Raw genomic sequence first — 20,468 nt, forward strand, 5'->3', positions numbered from 1 at the left:
ATTTCAGGGATTGACTGGAAAATCTTGGAACTAAATGGACTCATAAGGAGGGGACAAGACGCAGTTCTTGCAGATCACTCATCCACCATCCAACCCCCCCCCCCCCCCCCCCCCTTATGGCCCCCTCTTAGACAAATTATCATCTTTACCATCCATGCTAGGGGAACTGATAAGTGACTTAAAATCATCAGCCCTTCAATCATTGAAGCAACAAACCCCTGACCCTCCTGTAGCTCCCCGGCAACTGCGTTAAAGCAAGCAATCAAGCTGCCAGGCGACCAGAGCCTAGCCACTACTTTGCCGCCCCAAGCTTCACCCTCTGAGCTATCGGAAATAGAGGAAGTGATTACTACCACGAGCATAGCTGAACCCTCGACACAAACTAATGCAAAGTCCCGTAGGAAGAACAAAAGGAAAGGTAGGAACCGTACGTTAACAGGGGCAAGGCTTAATTTAGGTTTAAAGTATTTTATTCATGACAACATGTAAGGACAAACAAACATTTCAAGAGAAAGTAGCATGGCGGAAAAGCAAGTGTCCAAAAGTACCGCTAATGAATAGCCATCCGTTAACTCCGCCTGCGCTCTGATAGAAGGCTCTAGTCGCCTCAACATGTTATGACATTACCCACGAAACCCCCCCACCCAACATGCCCCCCCCAACACCCGAACTCCCATCCCCCCCTCCCAATCCCACCCCCGTCCAGTGCACAGTCCCCGAGCTCAACATACATCAGCGCTACAATACGAAGGAGAGAAACTCACAGGAAGATTAAGGGGCAGACTCCACCTGGGCTGGAAGCCGCAAAAGGCGGAGATATTTGGGACAGGTAAGTTCCTTAAATTCAGTAAGCAATAGGGAGTGAAATGGCTGCCAGAGCTCCCTAAACTGGTCCACATCACCCGCCACCGTGAGGGACAGCTTCTCCATACCCAACACATGCCACAATCTGTGGAGCCAGCCAGTGATAGACGGGACTGTAGCAGTGTGCCAATGAATCAGAATGTTCTGAACCGCGGAGCCCAGAGCTATAGCTATTTGTCTTCCCCTGCGGGAACGAAGGGGGTACATCAGATCATTCGGAAGTCCCAGCAGGGTATAGGCAGGGAAACGTGGCAGTTCAATTTCAAAAGCAGAATCAATTTCATCCAACACTTCCGTCCAGTAAAGTTCTAGGAGCGGGCAATCCCACAGTACATGCGTAAGAGTACCCTTATGTCCACACCCCCGCCAACACGCATCCGCTTTACTACGGTCAAACTCATGCACTCGTTCCGGTGTGTAATACCAATAGGTAGAGATTTTAGTCAAGGTATCTGTGAGTCCCATGTGGTAGGCTGAGTGCCGCGCTCTATAGGCTATGTGTTCCCATTCCTTAGGGCTCAGCGTCCTCCCTAGCTCCCTCTCCCAACGCTCTCTCCCAGGGTGATAAAAGTGTGTTGCCGGGGGCTGCAGCAGCTTGTACAAGTCCGTAATCAGTTTGGAGTCCGAAGTCAGTGTCATGAGCCAGTGCTCATAAGGGAAAAAAGGCCGATCGGCCGTCTCTCGTACTTGCGGGTGGAGGGCCCAGTGGCGGGCCTGCATGTAATGAAGTCGCTCCGTTTCCGGAAGTGAGAACTCCTGGCGAAGTTGGGGAAAAGGAACCACCCCGTCAGGGCCATAAAGATGACACAAGGCTCTGCACCCCGCCCGTTGCCACCTCGCAAACGCTCCTCGTTCCATCCCCGGGGTAAAGTCTGGATTGTCCACCAGCGGAGTAAGTGGTGACGGGAACGTGGTGAGGTCACGTAGAACGCTCGTAGCATCCCACACCCGCAGTGGCACCCCCGTAACAAAAGAGGCATAGAGATTTTTGGGCCGATGTGGGCGACGCAGGAAGGGGATGTCCTGCAGCGGTCTCCCAGCCACCGCCTGATCCTGGAAGAGCCAATGCTTATCAGACTCCCACCTACTCCATTCCACCAGGAAACGCAGCTGCGCTGCCTGGAAGTATTTGCGGAAGTCTGGGATACCCAGTCCACCCGCCTCCGGTGCCAGCAGCGAGAGGGCCCTACGCAATCTAGGCTTCTTCCCCTGCCAGACAAACCGAGAAACGTCGGCCTGTAATTGCGAGATCCATCCTCCGGGCGGTTGGAGCGGCAAGGCCCGAAAGAGGTATAACACCTGAGGTAGAATCGTCATTTTAACAGCAGCTATCCTGCCAAGCCAGGAAAAAGCGCCTCGATTCCATCGGCCCAGTTCCTCCTTGATCTTGGCCCCCAGGGCTCGATAGTTTGTCGACACCATCGCCGCCACGGTAGGTGCAATCTGGATGCCCAAATAGGGCACTGCGTCCGAGGACCACAACATGGGAAACCGCTGCTGCAAACAGGCCCTAGTGACCGGGTCAAGGGAGATATCCAGCGCTGCCGATTTACCCATGTTCATCCGAAATCCAGACACCGCGCCAAAAGAGGATAGTTCCTCCATGCATGCCGGGAGAGCCACGGCGGGCCTGTCAATAGACAATATAACATCATCAGCGTAAAGGCTAACGGCGTGTGTGAAGGCCCCCATCCGGATGCCGGTCACTCGCGGGTTATCTCGCACCCGCTGGGCAAAAGGCTCCATGTAGAGCGCGAAAAGCAAAGGTGAAAGCGGGCAACCCTGCCTGGTGCCCCGTTCAATGTCGAAGGAGGCAGAAGCGTGCCCATTAACGTGGACCACCGCCGATGGACGAACGTAGCAATTAAGGATCATGGTGCGGAATTTCTCACCCATACCCGCTTTCATGAGCACCCGCTCCAGGTAAGGCCAGTGGACCCGGTCAAACGCTTTCTCTGCGTCCACCGCCAACATCATTCGCTCCCCCGGAACCCGAGAAGCCTTCTCCAGCAAATGAACAATTCGTTTCGTATTGTCCACAGTCTGCCGCCCCGGGACAAAACCCGCCTGGTCAGGATCGATAAGGCCGGGCAGATGGAGAGCTAGTCTAGCAGCAAGTATCCCCGTATACAGTTTTAAATCAATATTCAGAAGGGAGATCGGCCGGTAGGATCCACATTGCCTCGGGTCCTTACCTGGCTTAGGGATAACCGAGATCGAGGCCCTGAGCAGATCAGGTGGAATGGCCCCGGCCTCCGCAAAGGAGTTGAAGAGGCGCGTCAGGATGGGTGCCAGCGTCATGCAAAATGTTTTATAATACAGCGCAATGTAGCCGTCCGGGCCCGGTGCCTTCCCGTGCTTGAGTCGGGCAATGGCAGAAACTACTTCTTCGATCCTAATGTCCCTGTCCAGATAGTCCGCCTGCACAGGGTCCAGAGAGGGAAGTGCGATCGAGGCCAGATAAGTGTCCATCGCCGCCTCATCCGGAGGATCCCCGGTATAGAGGTCTTTGTAAAAGCCCCGAAAGACTGCAGCTATCCGCTCGTCTTCAGTTTCCGGCGAGCCCATCGGGCCAGAGATCTCCTTGACCAACTGGCTCTGCCGCGCCACACGGAGCCTATTTGCCAACAACTTGCCACAGCGGTCCCCTCCAGTATAAAAGGCGTGTCGCAACCGCAAAGCGGCGTACTCCGCCCGGTCGAGGTCCAGGGCCGCCAGGAGCTTCCTGGCTTCCTTGAGCTGCCGCCAAATTCGGGGGGCCCCGGTTCTGCGATGGATCTGTTCCAGTTCCCTAACACGATCTGTGAGTTCATCTCTCTTGGCCTGCCGCTCCTTATTGTCCGCCGAGGAAATCGCTATAAATTCCCCTCTGATGACTGCCTTCAAAGCCGCCCATTGCGTGGCTCGACTAGTGTCTGCATTATCGTTATGGGATTGAAATTCCTGAATCGACTTTTCAATGCGAGCCACCACTTCCGCCCTATGCAGCAACGTATCCCGGAGGCGCCACGTCCGTGGGCGGAGCGCTGACGGGGGCATAGTTAACAGGACCTCGACCGGGGCATGGTCCGAGAGGGAGATCACACCCATTTCAGAACCAGATGCTAACGCTTTCACTGGGGAGGTAACCAACAGGTGATCCAACCGTGCGTATGTTTTGTGGGCATGAGAATAGTACGAGTAGTCCCTATCCGTCGGATGCAAATGTCGCCATATATCAAGTAGGTCCACCTCGTCCAGCTGAGCCTTGCGGTCCGCCGAGAGTTCTCCAACCTGAGGGGAGCGTTGCGCCGACCTATCCAGCGCAGAGTCGAAGACAATATTGTAGTCTCCCCCGAGTATGACATGTCTATCCTGGGAAGATGTGACCTCCTCGATCGCCGCCTGAAGAAAGCGGTCCTGACGGTCATTAGGACTATAGAGGGACCCTATCGTGAAGAAGAGACCTCCAATTCGAAATCGATAAGCCAGCAACCTACCCTTTTGTTCGGCAAATTTGTGGAGAACCTCCCCCCGGAAACGCCGCGCCACCAGAATCGCCACCCCAGCTGTTTTAGTGGTGCATGAGGAAAAGAATTGTGAGGGGAACTTGTGTGAGCGGAGTCTATGAGTGTCCCGTGACAGTAGGTGCGTCTCCTGGAGGAGACAGATATCTGCCTGTGTGTTCTCTAAAAGTGAAAGGACGGCCCGCCTCTTCACGGGATTATTCAGACCCCGGACATTCAGGGTCACTACCTTACAAGTGGTTGGAGGCATGAGTGGTGTTGTAGTAAAAAGCAACAAGGACCCACCGCAAAAACAGGAGGACAAGAGCGTCAGTCAGCCCGTGGTGCAGCAGAGTACCATGCATAGAATATTGACACAAAAAGCAGACAGCACCAGGCAAACCATAAAGCAGGCCACCTAACCAGCAGCTCACCGCCCTCAAGAAACTTCCGATAACCCCCCCCTCCTCTCCCCAACATCCATGCCAAGCAGAGAGGCAGATCGCCCCGTTGAAGCCATATCCAATCAGAAGCAGATCAAAACGCACAGACAAAGTCAAAATGACCAGGAACCCCCGCGTGCACTGGACGACCCTCCCTCCCCATCCCAAACCCCCAGACCCCATCCCCCACTCCGTTCCCCAACTCCCCTTGCCCCCCCCAACTGTTCCCCGTCCTCCCCACCCACCCTCTCGCAGCCAGCCCCCTCCCGTAACTGGGACCGGATCAACAACTTGAAACACCCCCCTCTCTACCCCCCCAAAAACTTGTAGACCCATTGTCCCAGTCCGGTCCTTATCGGACAAGCCCGTGGAAAGTCAGAAAAAGTGGACGTCCAGCCACCTCGCACCCCCATTCCCCCCACCCCCCCAGACCCTCAAACCTGCAGCTCCATCACAGCGATGTCGATCTCCCCCCGGAGTTCACTTATGCTGTCAGCGCCACCCCAGTTGCAGTATCAGCTCCAGTTCCATCCTGTACTGCTGCATCCGACTCCGCTCGGGCCATAGGAGAGTCCGGCCGCGACAAGGAAGCAGATGATCGCTGGCCGGGGACTGTCTGCCAACCGTCTCTAGTAATACGGCTCCGGTGCGGTGTGTGAGCTCCGTCCTCAGTGGCTGTGATCCCCAGCACTCCACACGTGTCCTGAAGAGAACGCAACTGGTGCAAGGTTCCGTTCCACCTGAAAATGAGCCGGAAGGGATGTCCCCAGGAATATTGAGTGCCATGTTCCCTGAGAAAGTCAGTCGCAATTTTAAAAGCTTTGCGTTTTTGCAGAGTAGATGCGGCCAGATCTTGATAGAGAGCTATCCGGTGGCCTCTGAATTCCAGGGAGGGTCTCCTCCGGGCTTCCCTCAGTATCCGCTCCTTCAAGGGATAGTCTGGCAGAAAAGCCAAGATGTCAGGAGGAGGCGCTGAATTCCGGCGTTGCAGACCTACCCTGTGCGCCCTGTCAATCCGAATGGCAAAGTCAGCCGGTTCCCCCAGCACCTCTCTGAACAGCTCCCCGAGGTAGGTCGCCACATCTTCCCCCTCTTCCCGGGACGGCACGCCCCGGACGCGGATGTTGTTTCTCCTGGAGCGATTCTCAAGGTCCTCTGTGTGCGCCTGCAGGTCAAGGTGCTGTTCCCGGAGTCGGACGACCTCCTGTTGCAACTGCGTGATTTCTTCGTCCCTAGCGTGGCCTGCTTCTTCCACCGTGGACACTCTGTCACCGAGACCGTCCACCTCCCTCCGTATCTCACGGACCTCACCTGCGACCTCCTGCTTAAGCGTCTGAAAATCGTCCCTCAATGAGCTGAAGAGGGACTCTAGGAAGGACCTCGTAACTGGGGGTTCTCCCCCACTCGCTCCTTGGGCACCGCTCGAGTGGGGTGGGGACGGGTGACCTCGGTCCTGTCTTGCAGTGCTCCGGTTCAGCATCTCTGGCAGTGTGCGGTCCCCCTTCCGGGACCCCTTGTTGTTCGACATGCTGGCTCTCGAGGTGCTCTCCGGAAAATCCAACATCCCAATCCCAGGTGCAACTTCGGAAGCACGCTGCTGGACTCCCACCACCGGTCCGCTTCCTCTGCGATAGACCACCCTCCCGGGCCTCCAGCACCACTCCGCCCCGCTCTGCTCTCCTCTCTCACTGCACAAGCCTCGCGGCCTCGGGCTCGGCGTCTCTCACGGCACCGAGGGATCGCCCTTCAAGCTAGGCCACAGCAGACCCTCAGGGGCCACGTGGGGGTTGCAGTAGTGTCCGGGCGGTTCTTCCCGTCTCCCACGGTCAGGCCCAGAATGCCACCAGGGATCCCCTTGACGAAGGGGCCCGTCCCAGTTCTACCCCGGTGGCCAAGCGCAAAGGCGGGCAGAAACACAGAAGCCCAACTCCCGGTCCCCGGTGGCCTCGAGGGGCGATGGCTGCCACAGTCTTCTCCGTTGTTCCCCAACTGCCTGACTCACCACAGGGTTCCGCTTCCGCCCAGGAGCGCCGCTCCGCGCTCTGCAATGTCTACCGGGGGGCCGGGGGGCCACTGCTGTGCAGCGTCTCTGAGGCCTGGAGCGCAGGCCGAAGCCACGGCCTCGCGTAGCAGGAGGCCCCAGGTCCGGCACCTCTCCTTCTGTACCCCTGCACCAGCCAGTCCACGCCCCGACGGGGTGTCGCAATACCAGGCAGGTCCGTCCGGGTCCGGTAGGCAGGGCCCACAGTGCTCCTCGACCCGCCTAGGGGCCGTCAAGTGGTCGAGGCCTATGACCAGGCCCAAGCCCCGGCCTCGCGTGATGTCCGACGCCGGCCCGGCGTCGGAGTCTCTATGGCTCCCGGTCCTGGAGCCCAGGCCCCCGGCCCCTGCTGCAAGGAGAGGCCCAAGAAGCCAGGACGAGCGGGCAGGGTCAGCGACGCTGCAGCAATCACCCGGCCGACGTCTACGGCCGGGCAGGGCCCGTTTCTTCACCAGGCCGTATGCTGGGCCTCGCTCGCTCTCCGCAACGGCGCCCCGTCCGGCGTCCGCCCAGTGCCCCAAGGGGGGGTCCAGTGATCTCCCAGATGCTCCTCCAGTGCAGCGGGCCCCCGCTCTGTGCAATGCAGCGTCCCGGGGGGAGGATTAGCGCATGTACAGCAGGCTTAGGGTCCAGGGATGGCGGAGCTCACCGAGAGTGCGACTACTCAGCCCGCCATCTTGGCCACGCCCCTCGCAAGGCTTAATTTAGAAGAACCTTCACCCCCCACTACGGTTTCAGATACTGATGCTCGGAGTCCGTCACCCAGTGTCCACCGGTCCCCCTCGCCCGAAGCCCAAGCTAGCGCGCCAACAGAGTCCCCATCCCAGTGTTCAAAATCAACACGTAATTCCATAAAAAATCCGACATCAAAAAAATTTAATAAACAGAAACTTTTACAATTCAAAAGAATTCAACCAGGCCAGACCTTGGTCAATAGTAAAATCATATCGGGTGAAGAGGCCGCAATAAACAGGCGGGACGCCACCCCTCCGGTCACGACCTCGGAAACTTGTTTGGAGTCCAAGCCGAAAACAACCAGTACCACGGTCACGACCTCGGAGACATGTCCGGAGTCCAAGCCGAAAACAAACAGTACCTTTTGGATTACGAAGCTAGACAATGATCAAGGTGGGGGCTCACTCACCTTAGGTGTAGCATCCTCAAGTCAGGCCCCTGAACCACCTTCTCAGGCCAACAAGAGCCCACTGACAGTCCCAATAAGATTGCAGTGTCAGAATATTCCAACCTCTATTTTGTTTATCCCAGAATATATATCCAGAGGGAATGAAGACACATTGAACAGGGGGAATATATTAAGACTTCTGCACTCTTCAACAAACTTAGCAAACATCAGCTCGACCGACCTTTTACAAGTAGGGTTTCAATCCAACACCTCGTCCCACCAGCCTGATATTACCAAAACTACTTGGATCTCGCCGGAGATAGCTAATAAAATTTTGGAAGAGGAGGCAATGTTCCAGCAATGGGGAATTGCCTTGAAGCCGGAAAGGCAACCCTGCTATCCAACGCTGCTTTTACCTTCCACCCAACCTCAGCCTCAAAAAAACTCCATTTCAATATTAAAGGGAGCTAGGAGCAGTTCACCGGGGCAACGTTACCGAAATATTAAAAGTCCACATTTGGGTCAATACCATAATCAAAATACGAACTTGTCGTTATTGACTGACCCTAATTGGAGATGTATACAGCATACCATCGCGACAACGACTGCTGATGCCCTTTAACCCCTCGGCGAGACGCAGGGCCATAAGCATCTGCTCATGGAACATCAATGGCTTAGTTAATAAAAGGAACGACCCGGAACTCATACAATACTTAACCTCATTTGATCTCTTGTTAATACAAGAAACTTGGGAAGATAAAGTATTTGATCTCCAGGGGTTTACGTCACTCTGTATGCCGGCAACCAAAACCTCAACCTTTGGCCGCGGTTCAGGAGGACTGATGGTCTTTGCCTCTATAATAATAGGCTAAATTAGGGCTCTGGACTTTAATATAACCCCCCCAAGTGTCATACAGGTGGTAAAGCTCTCACTCCCTCTAACAAAACAGCATCAGGAAGTTATTATCATAAACACATATATTCATCCTAAACGGAAACAAAAATCGGTGGAAGAGTTGGTGCACGTTCTACAAAAAATAAGGGATTCCGGTGAGTCGGATACCTTCATTCTGGCTGGTGGCTTTAACATGCTTCTCATCAGCAAAGAGCAAGGCACTGACCTCACCTATGAACTAGATATAGCATGGGGCATGCCGCCACAAGGCCGAACAAAAAACAATAACTTAACGAAACATTCAAAAAACCTTCTTTGGCAACTGAATATCCATAACTTAAGGGCTCTAAACGGACGTTATGCCGAAGACGACCCACCCGCAGCCACCTTATATTCTGGTACACAATCCTCGAATTTGGACTACATGTTCATGTTCCTAGACATGTTCAGCTGGATAACATCATTTAAAATAGATGCGATCGACTCCAGCGATCACCTGCCCCTGGTGGCTGAGATAAGATCCAACTCGGCAGAGGAAAAAGAACGCTACACTGGCCCAGAGACAGAAGTCCGTGCAAATCTAAAACGGATACGGTGCAATCTTGACAACATCGACCTTATTGGTTCCACTGCAAAAACCCTCTACCACCAAGTTCATTGCTCATCTAAGCTAGCGAATGTCTGGCAAGACTTCATCAATACCATCGGGGAGCAATTGGGTAGCACTAGGCCTACCAACTCTCGCCTTGTGAGGGGCCCCGTAAGCACGAGACAGACGCGGCGGGATATGAAAATACAAAAACGGTTGATTACTCAAACTCTGAGGCGGATACGAAAGGACCAGGGAAACCCTAGTCTGCAAGTAGTGCTGAGGGAAGCAAAAAAGCAACTCAAACGGCTGAAATGGGAAAGTCAAAAACAAAGAAATGAAGAACTTTGGGGGAAACTTGTCCACGAAGGGAAACAGAAAAACAGTTCCAGGTTCTGGCAAATGGTGAAAAGAATACAGAACCCTGATCATCTGGGGCAAAATTCGCACATAGCAGAGGAAGTATGGACCAAATACTTATTGTCACACTTCATTAATGACAATAATATAGAAGACACGACAACAAAGTCTCCCTGCATGGAAATCATAAAGCTCGGGCGTGATGGTAACCTCAATAACTTAAGGGGGGCAAACATGTGTGGACTGCGGGATGTCAAGGGTATCACCCCACCGCAACCTGAATATTTAGAATAGGAAGGAAGACCTATAAAGGTCATGGAGACAGTGCTCCCGAGATATACCCCAGCAGATATCAGACGGCGAATCACCAAGGGACGACCGAATGGAGCTCCGGGGCCGAATGGAATCCCTCCCATGTTGTATAAATCTGACGTAGCTTTTTGGAGTGCATCCTTGGGTCTGGTTTTTAATGAGGCCAGACTTACTTTGTCCCTTCCAGACTCCTGGCATGGGTCCGTTATAAGCCCGATTTATAAACATGGGAGTAAGAGTAATCCGAACAGCTACCGTCTCATTGCTTTGCTTGACATAGAAGCAAAATACTTCACTGGTCTCATCCTGGAGGAGTTAGCGGCGTGGGCGTCCGAAAAAGCAATTATCCCTCCTAATCAAACAGGTTTCCGTAAAGGCCAAGGGACATTAACCAACATTATGGCCCTGTCCCTACTGATGGGTGAAGCGAAAACTACCAAGCTACTGCTATTCCTTTCATTTATCGATTATACTGCGGCCTTTGACCATGTGGACCGAAACAAACTTTGGGAAAAACTATTCAATTAGGGCATTCCGAAACATCTCCTGGATGTCCTAATACTGCTTCACTCTAACACCTGGGTTAAAATCAAACTTGGATCTGGCCAGCACCTCTCGAAGCCGATTAGGACAACTAAAGGACTAAAGCAGGGTGCCTATTAGCACCAATTTTATTCATTCTGTTTATTTTGGACCTACCTGAAGAACTTGACAAATGTCGCAATAATGCGCCCAGGCTAGGAAAAGTCATCCTCTCTAGTCTGCTATATGCGGACAACTTAGTGCTGATAAGTCGTTCGCCAATAGGCCTTGAGCATCTTCTGAACTGTACGCATGGCTTCTCGGTAAAGAATGCCCTAGAAATAAACCTTAATAAATTTAAGGTCATGACTGTGAACTATAGGAAGAAAAGGATCCCTTGTTGGTACCTGAACGGAGAAAAGCTTGAACGGGTAGACACATACAAGTACCTTGGTGTGGTGTTGGATTCTAAGAATACGTCTAGGCCTCAGTTCCAGTCTATCCGAGGGAAGGCAACAATGACCTACCTCGCACTGAAATCACTAAAGGCTAAACTCCCAGATCTCACTCTTAAACCCTTCCTTGAAATCCTCCGAGCGAAACTTTAACCAACACTCACCTATGGGAGTGAATCGCTGCATGGGAAGGACGCTGCATTGTTGGACACAGCTATAGCCAATTGTTACAGGGCTATCTTTAATCTCCCCAAATATGTTTCCCCGGCCCAAATTCGTTTAGAGTTTGGGGTGGTCAAACAAGCACTAGAAAGACGGATTGCATATGTAACTAACTGGTGCAAGATCTGTGACTCAGAGCCTGACTCCTTAAATGCCAGCGTCTGGGAAGAGCTACTCGGATGTCGCACTTCACTGCCTAGGGTCTATCTATTTGGATCTCTTGAAGTGCTAGGCTTATCTGACATTTGGGAAACAGCCATAGACCTTCAGTCCTTTAAAAAGTTGGCTAAAAAATCTGCTCGGATAATTTCGGTAATAGAAGACAAGAAAGATCTAGCCAACAGAGCGCACGGATGGATAACGGTGGGAGATTACGGCAAAATACGGCCACAAGCCTATCTTAATATCGGGATGAAAATAAAGATCAAAGAAAAGTTTTTGAAACTGCGCCTTGGAGCTATCCCGATATTACCGCATCTGCCACCATGGGAGAGATCTCACGCCTCGGCCTTGTGTCGCCTGTGTAAATCTGGCAAGGAGGACATTGTTCATGTGATATGCATTTGCCCGAGATTAAGGGATCTGAGGCATAAGCTGTTGCTACCATTTTTTTAGATCACATGCTGTTCGGACCTGTAGGCAGGCAGTTAAACTGTGTTTCATCACCAGCAATATCAAACTGAACTGCCAGGTTGTGAAGTTCTTTGATCTAATAAAGGAAAGACTCAAGTATACTTGAAAAACTCATTGGGACTTTGTAACAATCTTGAATTGACAATAGTAATTGCTGTATTTTAAATCACTTTGTACTGTCATACGGTGTTTTATACTTTTGTAAAGATTTTAATTAATCATATACAAATAAAATATTTACCTACCTTACCTGTGCCATCATGTTGGGCTTGTCATCAAGGTTGATCCTCAGATTTCTGGTCTGGTGTGGTTTGTTGGTAATGGGGTTGGTCTTGGCTCGGTCGGCCAATAATTGGCATCCAAAGACTAGTTCTGCTGTCTTGTTAGAGTTGGTTCTCATCCATTCTTTTACCATGGTCATGCAGTTGTTGACGTTGGTTCTGGTACTGTTAGTGTTGTATGTCAGGGAGAGGGGTAGCTGGATGTCATAATCGTAGGAGATGATGTTGATGCCTTGGGATCGGATGGTGTTGGCGAGTGCTGTCATGTAGGTCCATTTAGGAATGAACTTCATGGCCAGCCTCAGCTTTTGTGTAAAGCAAAGAGCTTCCACTATTCTTAGACTGCCTGACTCTGGGGTCTGCCTTTTGTGGAGGCCACTTAGCAGTGTGAAGGCCAAGCAGCCTGACAGATTGTGATCCGGCCACATTGAATGGAGTCGAGTGGCGCCTGGCCGTCTGGGTGTTGCACATCTGTCCATTGTCCTTCTCCAGCCAGCACATTTCTGCAGCAATTCGGAACAATCGTTCAGTGGGCTCTCCTGGGTGTCTGTGTCTCACTCAGGCTGCACCTCTGCCCATCTCTCCCTTCTGTTGTCGCAGAGCATGTTGGGTCTGCCAGGGCCCGTGTGACTACCCTCTCCCACCAGCTCCCTGCAGGCAAGCAGGGACTCTTGCATCATGCTCCCAAATGGTGTAAAGGTGCATTCGGGACAAGGCACACAGCTCCTCCTCCCGTTCAGGAGATGAGGCTACCTGGTTGGTCCATGTCCTGTAAGTACACGCAGCCATTCCAGTGAACTGTGAATGGCCCATTAAACCAGTTATGGTTGCTTTGATGGCTCCATCTGTTACTTGAATAACTGTCGTAATTCTAGAGCTAATGCATGCCAATTAGTGCTGATCTCCCAGGATGCGTGCATTTATCAGACCAAGACCAATCCAGGCTCGCCTGTCCACTTTGGTGACTCTAGATAAAGTAGGGCCAATCACATTTCCCTGTGATGGTGGATGGTACTTTCTGTACCTACCATTGATACCATGTTTAACGGGGAATCAGTGTTCATTTCAAGAGTGGGAGCCTGGGAAATAGTTATCCATGGAAGGCAGCAGGCGTGCAAATTACCCACTCTGGACTCAGAATGATAGTGATGAATAATAGTGTTGGACTTGGCCCTTTTTGGCAGGGTCACCCCTAAACTTGTTTTGCCTTTTCCGTGACCTGGTGTTCGTGGTTTAAGGCCTCTGCACACTATAGCACTGTGGTCCAGTGTAGAGTACGTGCACTCTCTGTGTACAATTAGTAAGGTTGGCCTTCCCTCCCCTAGGAATGCATTGGGGATTCCCTGATCAGTGTGTCAGTGATAATTCCTGAATGGGAGGAGCAGCATGGTCAAGTTTAGTATGTATGAAATTGTGAGAATAAATGCTGCGCAATGTTGTGCCCAGATTTATTATGACTGTTGGAGAAATGCCACTTTTAGAAGTTGGCATTTCTGTGTGATATGTGTCTGCCTCCTGATGTGAATTGCATGTCTGGCTTGTGAGTGACAGGGGCTGGGAGGTGTGTGTGGCTCCAGGAGGGGCAGGGTGAGTCAGCACTAGGCTGAATGGGACATCTGGGCTGGGAGTAGTGGGAGGAGTAATCCCCTGACCCTAAACAGGACTGTAGTCCAGCCTGGACAATGCTGGCTGTTCCCCCTGTGGTGCGTCTGATCACCTAGCCCCCAACTGACAAAGGGGAAGAGGAGCTTGGAAAACAAAGTGCTCCAAATCCCCCCTGAACCAGTTGCATCTGGTTCCTTAAGCCCTACACTGCAGACAAAGGAGAGAAGTAGTATAAGTAAAGGGACTGTGACCCCATGAAGGTGAGCTGTTCTGTGCTTACTCTGGCTGTGGGAGACACTCTGCCAGGAGGAACCGCCGTGGGACCCAGCTGCAGCTTTTAGGGGGTCGCGGCGTGGTGGCCTGCCTGGCTGCGCTGTGCTTGGGTGGTCCCAGCCCCAAGGACTTGTTATTCCTGCCCGCTAAAGACTTAATGGCTCCTAGCGTCTCGTGAACGCTGTATTTTAAATTGCCTAAGAAGAGGGGAGCATGTGGGCCTCGCAGCACTGAGCTGCGTTCTCTGCCATGGGAATCCCGACGTGGGGATTCCCCTGCATCGCGGAAGGAGAGCGGGAGCCCACCCTGCGTTTTGGTGCGCTTTTGGTGCGCTTTTGCGGGAGCCTACCCCACACGTTCATTACCTTTAGCGGGACCCCACCCCGCTTTAACCTTTAAACTAAGAGGGAGCCCACCCCTCATTGCCTCCAAGAGTAAAGAGATCACCGCAGCGGCCCGAGGAGAAACGCGACCGGAAGCCAGGCAGGCGTCTTGTCTGACAGTGGGCGGGGGCTGTTGGGAAGCGCGAGAGCCTCGCAGGCTCCATTTACGCCCCCCTTCGCTCCCGGTCCCGCAGGAGAGCCGCCGGTAGGGAGGAGAGGGGCTGCAGCTGATCAGCTGGGCTCCCTTGGTGGAGGGAAAGCCCCACATGTTGCTGCACTGGCCCAGAAGAAGAGATCCAGGCATGACACTGGTAGCGCGACAGGAAATAGTCCTGTGCAGCCGTCTCCCCGGTACCTACAGGAAGGAGTCCTGGAACAGATGAGAAGACCCTAGTGCGGGACCAGCCAGTGGGAGTCCAGAGGAGACTTCGCCCCGTGACAGAAGGGCCGGTGAGTGGGGTCGATTGGGAGGCTGCATTTGTTGAAGAGCCCATTGAGGGAAGCCCCTTTTGAGGCACATTGTCGGTGCCAGGGGTTTCCAAGGAGACCCCCAGGAGAGTGGGCCGCTTCAAAGTGAGGCACATTGGTTTCAGGGCCCCAGTGGGGGTCCACAGGGCTCAGTAGTGCCAATGCCGTATTTATTTCCACAGCTGCCCTGCCAGTTTGCGGGCAGCTGCACCAAAGGGGGCACTTTGTTGGCAAGTTTATGTTTGAGAGTCCCAGAGTGGGGCTCCCCAGGCACGATGGTGCCAGAGTCGGTTGGCAAGCCCAGCTGCCCTGCGAGAGCACAGGCAGCTGCAATGTTTGGGCACATTTATTTTGAAGAGTCCTAGTTGGGGACCCAGGGCACAGGAGTGACAGTGGCACTACTTCTTTGGGGGCATTTTGGAGACGGGGGTGAGTGCAACCCTACACCCCAGTGTAATTGCGCACTTTGCTTGCTGCATTAGCAGCCAGAAGGCCGGTGAAAGGCCTTACCTTACGCCCTGACATTCTGGACAAAGGGGCATTGGGCCCCCCTAGACAAGGCCAATTGGCCTGGGGGTCATTAGGGTACCTGTATGTACCAGAAGAGCCCAAGGCCCTAGGGAAGGTGATGTTTGCCCCTGATGCGTGTACTGCTAATGCTTACGAATAATGTTCATGCCTACAGTGAGTGCATACCTTGTTTATGCTTAGGTTATTTATGCGCAATGTTCCGGCCTAATTGTGATTCAGACGTAATGATGTCTATGCTTCCCATGAGGTTATTGCATAATGTGATTTATGATTGTTTTGCATACTATGATTTATGTTGCAGGATAATGCTGAGTACAGTATTTTGCCGGTAATTACTAGTTTTGTTCTACGTTATTAGTGGTACTACATTTACTATTTTTACTTTGTGATGATTCTGACAGTGGCCCAATTGGCCCAGTCATGTGTATATAATCCCCTGTGAATATTTTTCGTGCCAGTTGGCACAGTGTAAATGTGTGATTATGTTCTCATGTGTTTGACAATACAAATGCTATTGTTTATATAACTTTGTGTGGAGTTCATTTTGTGGTGTGCCTAGTGTGGTGTTGCTGTGTGTGTGTGTGTTGCGCAAACGCTTTAGACATTGCCTCCAGGATAAGCCTGACTGCTCGTGCCAAGCTACCAAGGTGGTGAGTAGGTGTTATCTTTGGCGTGTAACTCCCTTGCCCTGACTAGAGTGGTGGTCTCTGCCCGGCTTTGGCGCAAGCCTTAGCCAACCAGAGATCCCATTTCTAACAAATAGCAATACAGAACTCTTTTGAGGCCCTATAGTTGAAATCAGTACACTCTAAATCCATTAATAACAAGGGCAAGTCTGTTGCTGGGAGCCACAGTAATTCCAGCTACTATAGCTTATATTAAAGTTGCGGTAAATAAAAAGCTTGTTGGTGGATCTTGGGAACAAGCTGGCAGTCTGCATCTGGGTGCTCCTGCATGCCAAGGCTCCAGGCATTGGGCAGGGTCACCTTCCCTACCCAGGGCAGGGTGTTGTGGGACCGGGGAGGAGCCTGGAGCTCCTATGGGCTGATCAGCTCCAATAATCTCCCATGAGAGGCTGCCATGACCTTTATCTGGGAGGCCTGCTTCCTGCAGTCCGGCGGTTCCAGACAAAATGGCCTGTCCAGGGTAGGCTCCACCCGCAAAAGTTTACCAGGTTGCAAGACGTCCACCAATATGCTTGTTGACTTTGTGTTAGCAAAAATGTCCGCATTATTATTCTCTGGGCCGATCCAGCCAATTGACAAGCATGGGTGTGCCAACTCAGTGACCATTGCCACCAGCAATTGTGAATTACCCTTGGCCTAATTATAACCATAATGGTCTGATTTGTAGAACTTTAGGGGATTTATATTGTAACCCATGTGATTAGAAATTGTTTTCACCAGGCATAGGTTTGCGCTAATTCACTGGATGCCTCTCAGCTTACTTGTAAGAGGTAAGATTTTTAGGAATCAAATTGTGTCTATGGTCAGTTTTCATATTTCATGCATGTGTTTATCATGTATGTTAAAGCATACGCCACGGACGTTCATGTATGCTGATGATACCCAAAGGTACTTCTCACTAAAATGATCCCTTCCATTTTCAATATTTTTACTCTTGTTAGATGAACCAGAATTACCTTTGTTTTAGTACAAAGGAGAAACACAGTATATAGATAGAAACTCTTGACAGACTTTCTTATATAAGGATTTTTGGCCGACCTAGTCAGTTACAAATCATGAGATGTCCTTTGAACAAGACCTTTCTTTCACTAACTGCAGCAGATAAAACATATTCTCTACTTTCATATAGCTTATAAATAATTGCAACTTACAGCCATTAAACTTGGGCTGCCACAAAAAAAACATAAATTACACATGATGTATATTTCTTTGTGGAGATGTCTGCTGCAGTGCCCTGCGACCACAGCTCCTCAGCTGTCTTCCCATGGATCAGAGAAATGGGTCTTACGGCCCAATATATTTCTTATGAAGTTATAGCATCTCCCGCCATCCAAAACTCTTTACCAAAGCAGACAACCTAACGCACCCTAAGACCAACCTCAGATCTGTGACTTCCCAGTCTGCAATTCAAGACAAATGGCAAGCGCTGTGGAACCATTACAATTTACCCATAAATATTTCTGTTTTTCTATTAAAGCTTTCACTACAGTTGTTCTATTCTCTTCTCATACACCAAAACACCAACCCTCTTCCACCAAGATTACAAATAGTAGTTTAGGAAATATCCATGTGTGGCAAAGGACAACCTGCTCTACCTTCTGCTGTAAATCTGGAGACCTCTTTCTCTGGTGATATGTTGTGACCCTCTATCACCCAGTGAATGATTTAAAAAAAACTGCATCATGTGTCAGGCTGAAATAATTGCTTGATACATTTATTCTGAAGTGCTACTAAATAGAGAATGGGGTTTATTTTTTATCTTGCAGTCGCAGTTCAAGACCCAGAGAGAGCAAATCCTGGATGAGTTCGAGAAGCTTCAGACGTTTTTGGAGAACGAAAAAATGTGTCGCCTCAGCACCCTGGAGAAGGAAGAGAAGAAAAGTCTGCAGAGCATCAAGGAGACAGTAAACAAATTAGAAGACCAGCAATCTGTCCTTGGCAGGCTGATTACAGAGATTGAAGTTAAGTGTCAGCAGCAGGATGTGGAGATATTAAAGGTAGGAAAATGTTATAAATATAGAGAACAAGATGAGTAGCATACCTTCATTAGTGTCAGAAATCACTAATCTTGTAAACTCAATAAAATGGGAGCGATGTATGCTTCCACACCTCTCTGAACCCATTGCAAACTATACCGGAAATAATATGTTGGTTTGCAGTAAACCTGGAGAAAGGGGACTGGGATGAGAGAGAAACGTAGATACTGGATATTATTACTCTGCCTGGTCACTTAGTTTGGCACTGTCTCCACCTACGGGAGCCTTGCTATCTGACGACAGGAGGAAGACTATAGTGATTCTTCGGTATTGCAACATCACCTGATTTCTAATGTGATAAATGTTATACATTTAAACAATCACTATTTCCAGCTCTCTAAGGGTTGATGAAACTGTCTTATTATAGGCTACTACCTTCTGGGAAATATAACCATGCGCTGTGATTTGAATTCCGTTCATATCAACTGATTCTTAAACGACGACATACAATTTAACATTTGTAATATAGAGTTCACCTGACAAACGCAATCACTTTTCCACCCTTTGTCATACCTTTAATACCATACGAATGGGTGTGTGTTGTTTCTTTATTTCCTCACAGAAACAAACATTTGAAAATGTGCATTTTTGCATTTTTAGAATGCCAGTTTCATAGATATGATGTACTCCAATACAGGCATCCTTGTAATCTGACAGGGTGATGTGAATTCCTGGATTCCCAGTGAACTGTATCTGAAGAAAAAGTAACATTCTAGGGTGGCCAGATGTTCTTCAGCGAGTGAGTGAGTGCCTGGGTGAATAGAGTGTGGCCCACACAGAGCCTTGTGAGATTTCTGGGTGATATGAGAGAGAAAGAGAGAAGAAGAGTCTGACCTGGAGCAGAGTAGGCAGTTCATACAGTTTTTATGAGGCTGCGCCTGGCGAGAGTGAAAGCTGTGAGATCAAGGGCCTTTAAGCAGCAGTACCTCTCAGGCAGAAGAGCACAGCGAAGGAAGTTAGTGTATACACCTTGATTGTATAGTTAATTAAAACAATCATAATTTAAAAAAAGCATTATTAACCATTATCTTAGACTTTCAACATTTTCACATTAAGAGTGATGTCTGGAGGAGGTGTGGCTATGAGCGGTCTCACTCTAAGAGTGCTCTGGACTCCTCCGTCATCGGCTCGCATCCTACCTGAAAGTGTGGAGCAGTAGACATCTCTAGTTACCCCGCTGTAACCCAGAGATGTGCAGAGGCGTTTCGACCAACAGGGGTCTGCTGACATCGAAGGTGGGAGCAGATAATCTGAAATGCACCTGCACACAAGATGGCGGCGCCCGGGAGAGAAGCGGATGCCGGCCGACCGCTTTGAGCTGTCTGTGGTTCCCGCGTACACTCGAGCGACTGCTGGGGCCACTGTCGGTCCTTGTCCTTGCCCGAAGCCTGGCAGGGGGTTCCCCGGCCAGCTGCCAGCCCTACAGCACCTGAGAGACTGACTCCGTGGGCCATCTCTAACACCTTTGCTACAAGTTACCCGTGCCAAACTGCTGCCCACATTAACTTACGGGAGCGCGGTGCAGCGTGGCAGAGACGCAACAACACTTGACAGCACAATTGTATCCGCATACAGAATCATCTTTAGCCTCCCTAAGCGAACCTCGCCATCACAGATTAGGCTGGAGTTTGGAATTCAGCAACAGCTCCTGGCACGGCAGGGGGCCTACATTTGTTCGTGGGACAAAGTGAGGAAATCTGCTGAAGGAACCTTGAACGAATACCTGTGGAGGGAGTTAAAGCAGTCTCCGATTTCACCAGCTGCAAAATACTTAGCAAAAAGTCTTGTAAATACCGGGCTGGAGCAGCTCTGGACTTCCTCCACAAATCACAAAACGTTTAAAAAACTGACCAAGAAGTCGATTAAACAACAGTCGTGGGTCCAAGATAAAGCAGACTTCTCAAAAAGATCTCACGCTTGGATGACCCTGAACTCATATTCGGAACAAACTCCCCAGATCTATCTTGGGTTGGGCTACGCCAAAACGATCAAAATGTGCTTCTTACGGTATAGGCTAGGACTTTTACCCTGCATTCGGCATCTTCCGCATTGGCAAAAAGAGAAAGCAGGCTCACTATGCCGGCTATGTGGTGTAACGCAAGAAGATATGCTCCATCTGTTATGCTCCTGCGAGAAAATGCTGGAAGAGCGGAAACTCCTCTTGAAATGCCACTTCATCAGACACGGGACTCGCACACGAAGGAGTGCAGCTCTCACCTGTTTTTCATCTCAGGACCCTCAGCTGAGCTGTAGCCTTGTAA

General features: G+C 50.8%; 1 protein-coding gene across 1 annotated transcript in view; it reads left to right on the plus strand.

The window, feature by feature from the left end:
• The window catches only part of LOC144756150 (E3 ubiquitin-protein ligase TRIM39-like), a 367,398-nt gene that overhangs the window by 116,512 nt on the left and 230,418 nt on the right, over positions 1-20,468 (plus strand). Inside the window, exon 3 of the mRNA XM_078645727.1 lies at positions 17,938-18,168. Within this exon, the coding sequence (XP_078501853.1) occupies positions 17,938-18,168 (231 nt within the window). The remainder of the gene's footprint in view (positions 1-17,937; positions 18,169-20,468) is intronic.

The sequence above is a fragment of the Lissotriton helveticus genome, chromosome 5_1 (genome assembly GCF_964261635.1).
Source record: "Lissotriton helveticus chromosome 5_1, aLisHel1.1, whole genome shotgun sequence".
NCBI classification, from domain to species: Eukaryota; Metazoa; Chordata; class Amphibia; order Caudata; family Salamandridae; genus Lissotriton; species Lissotriton helveticus.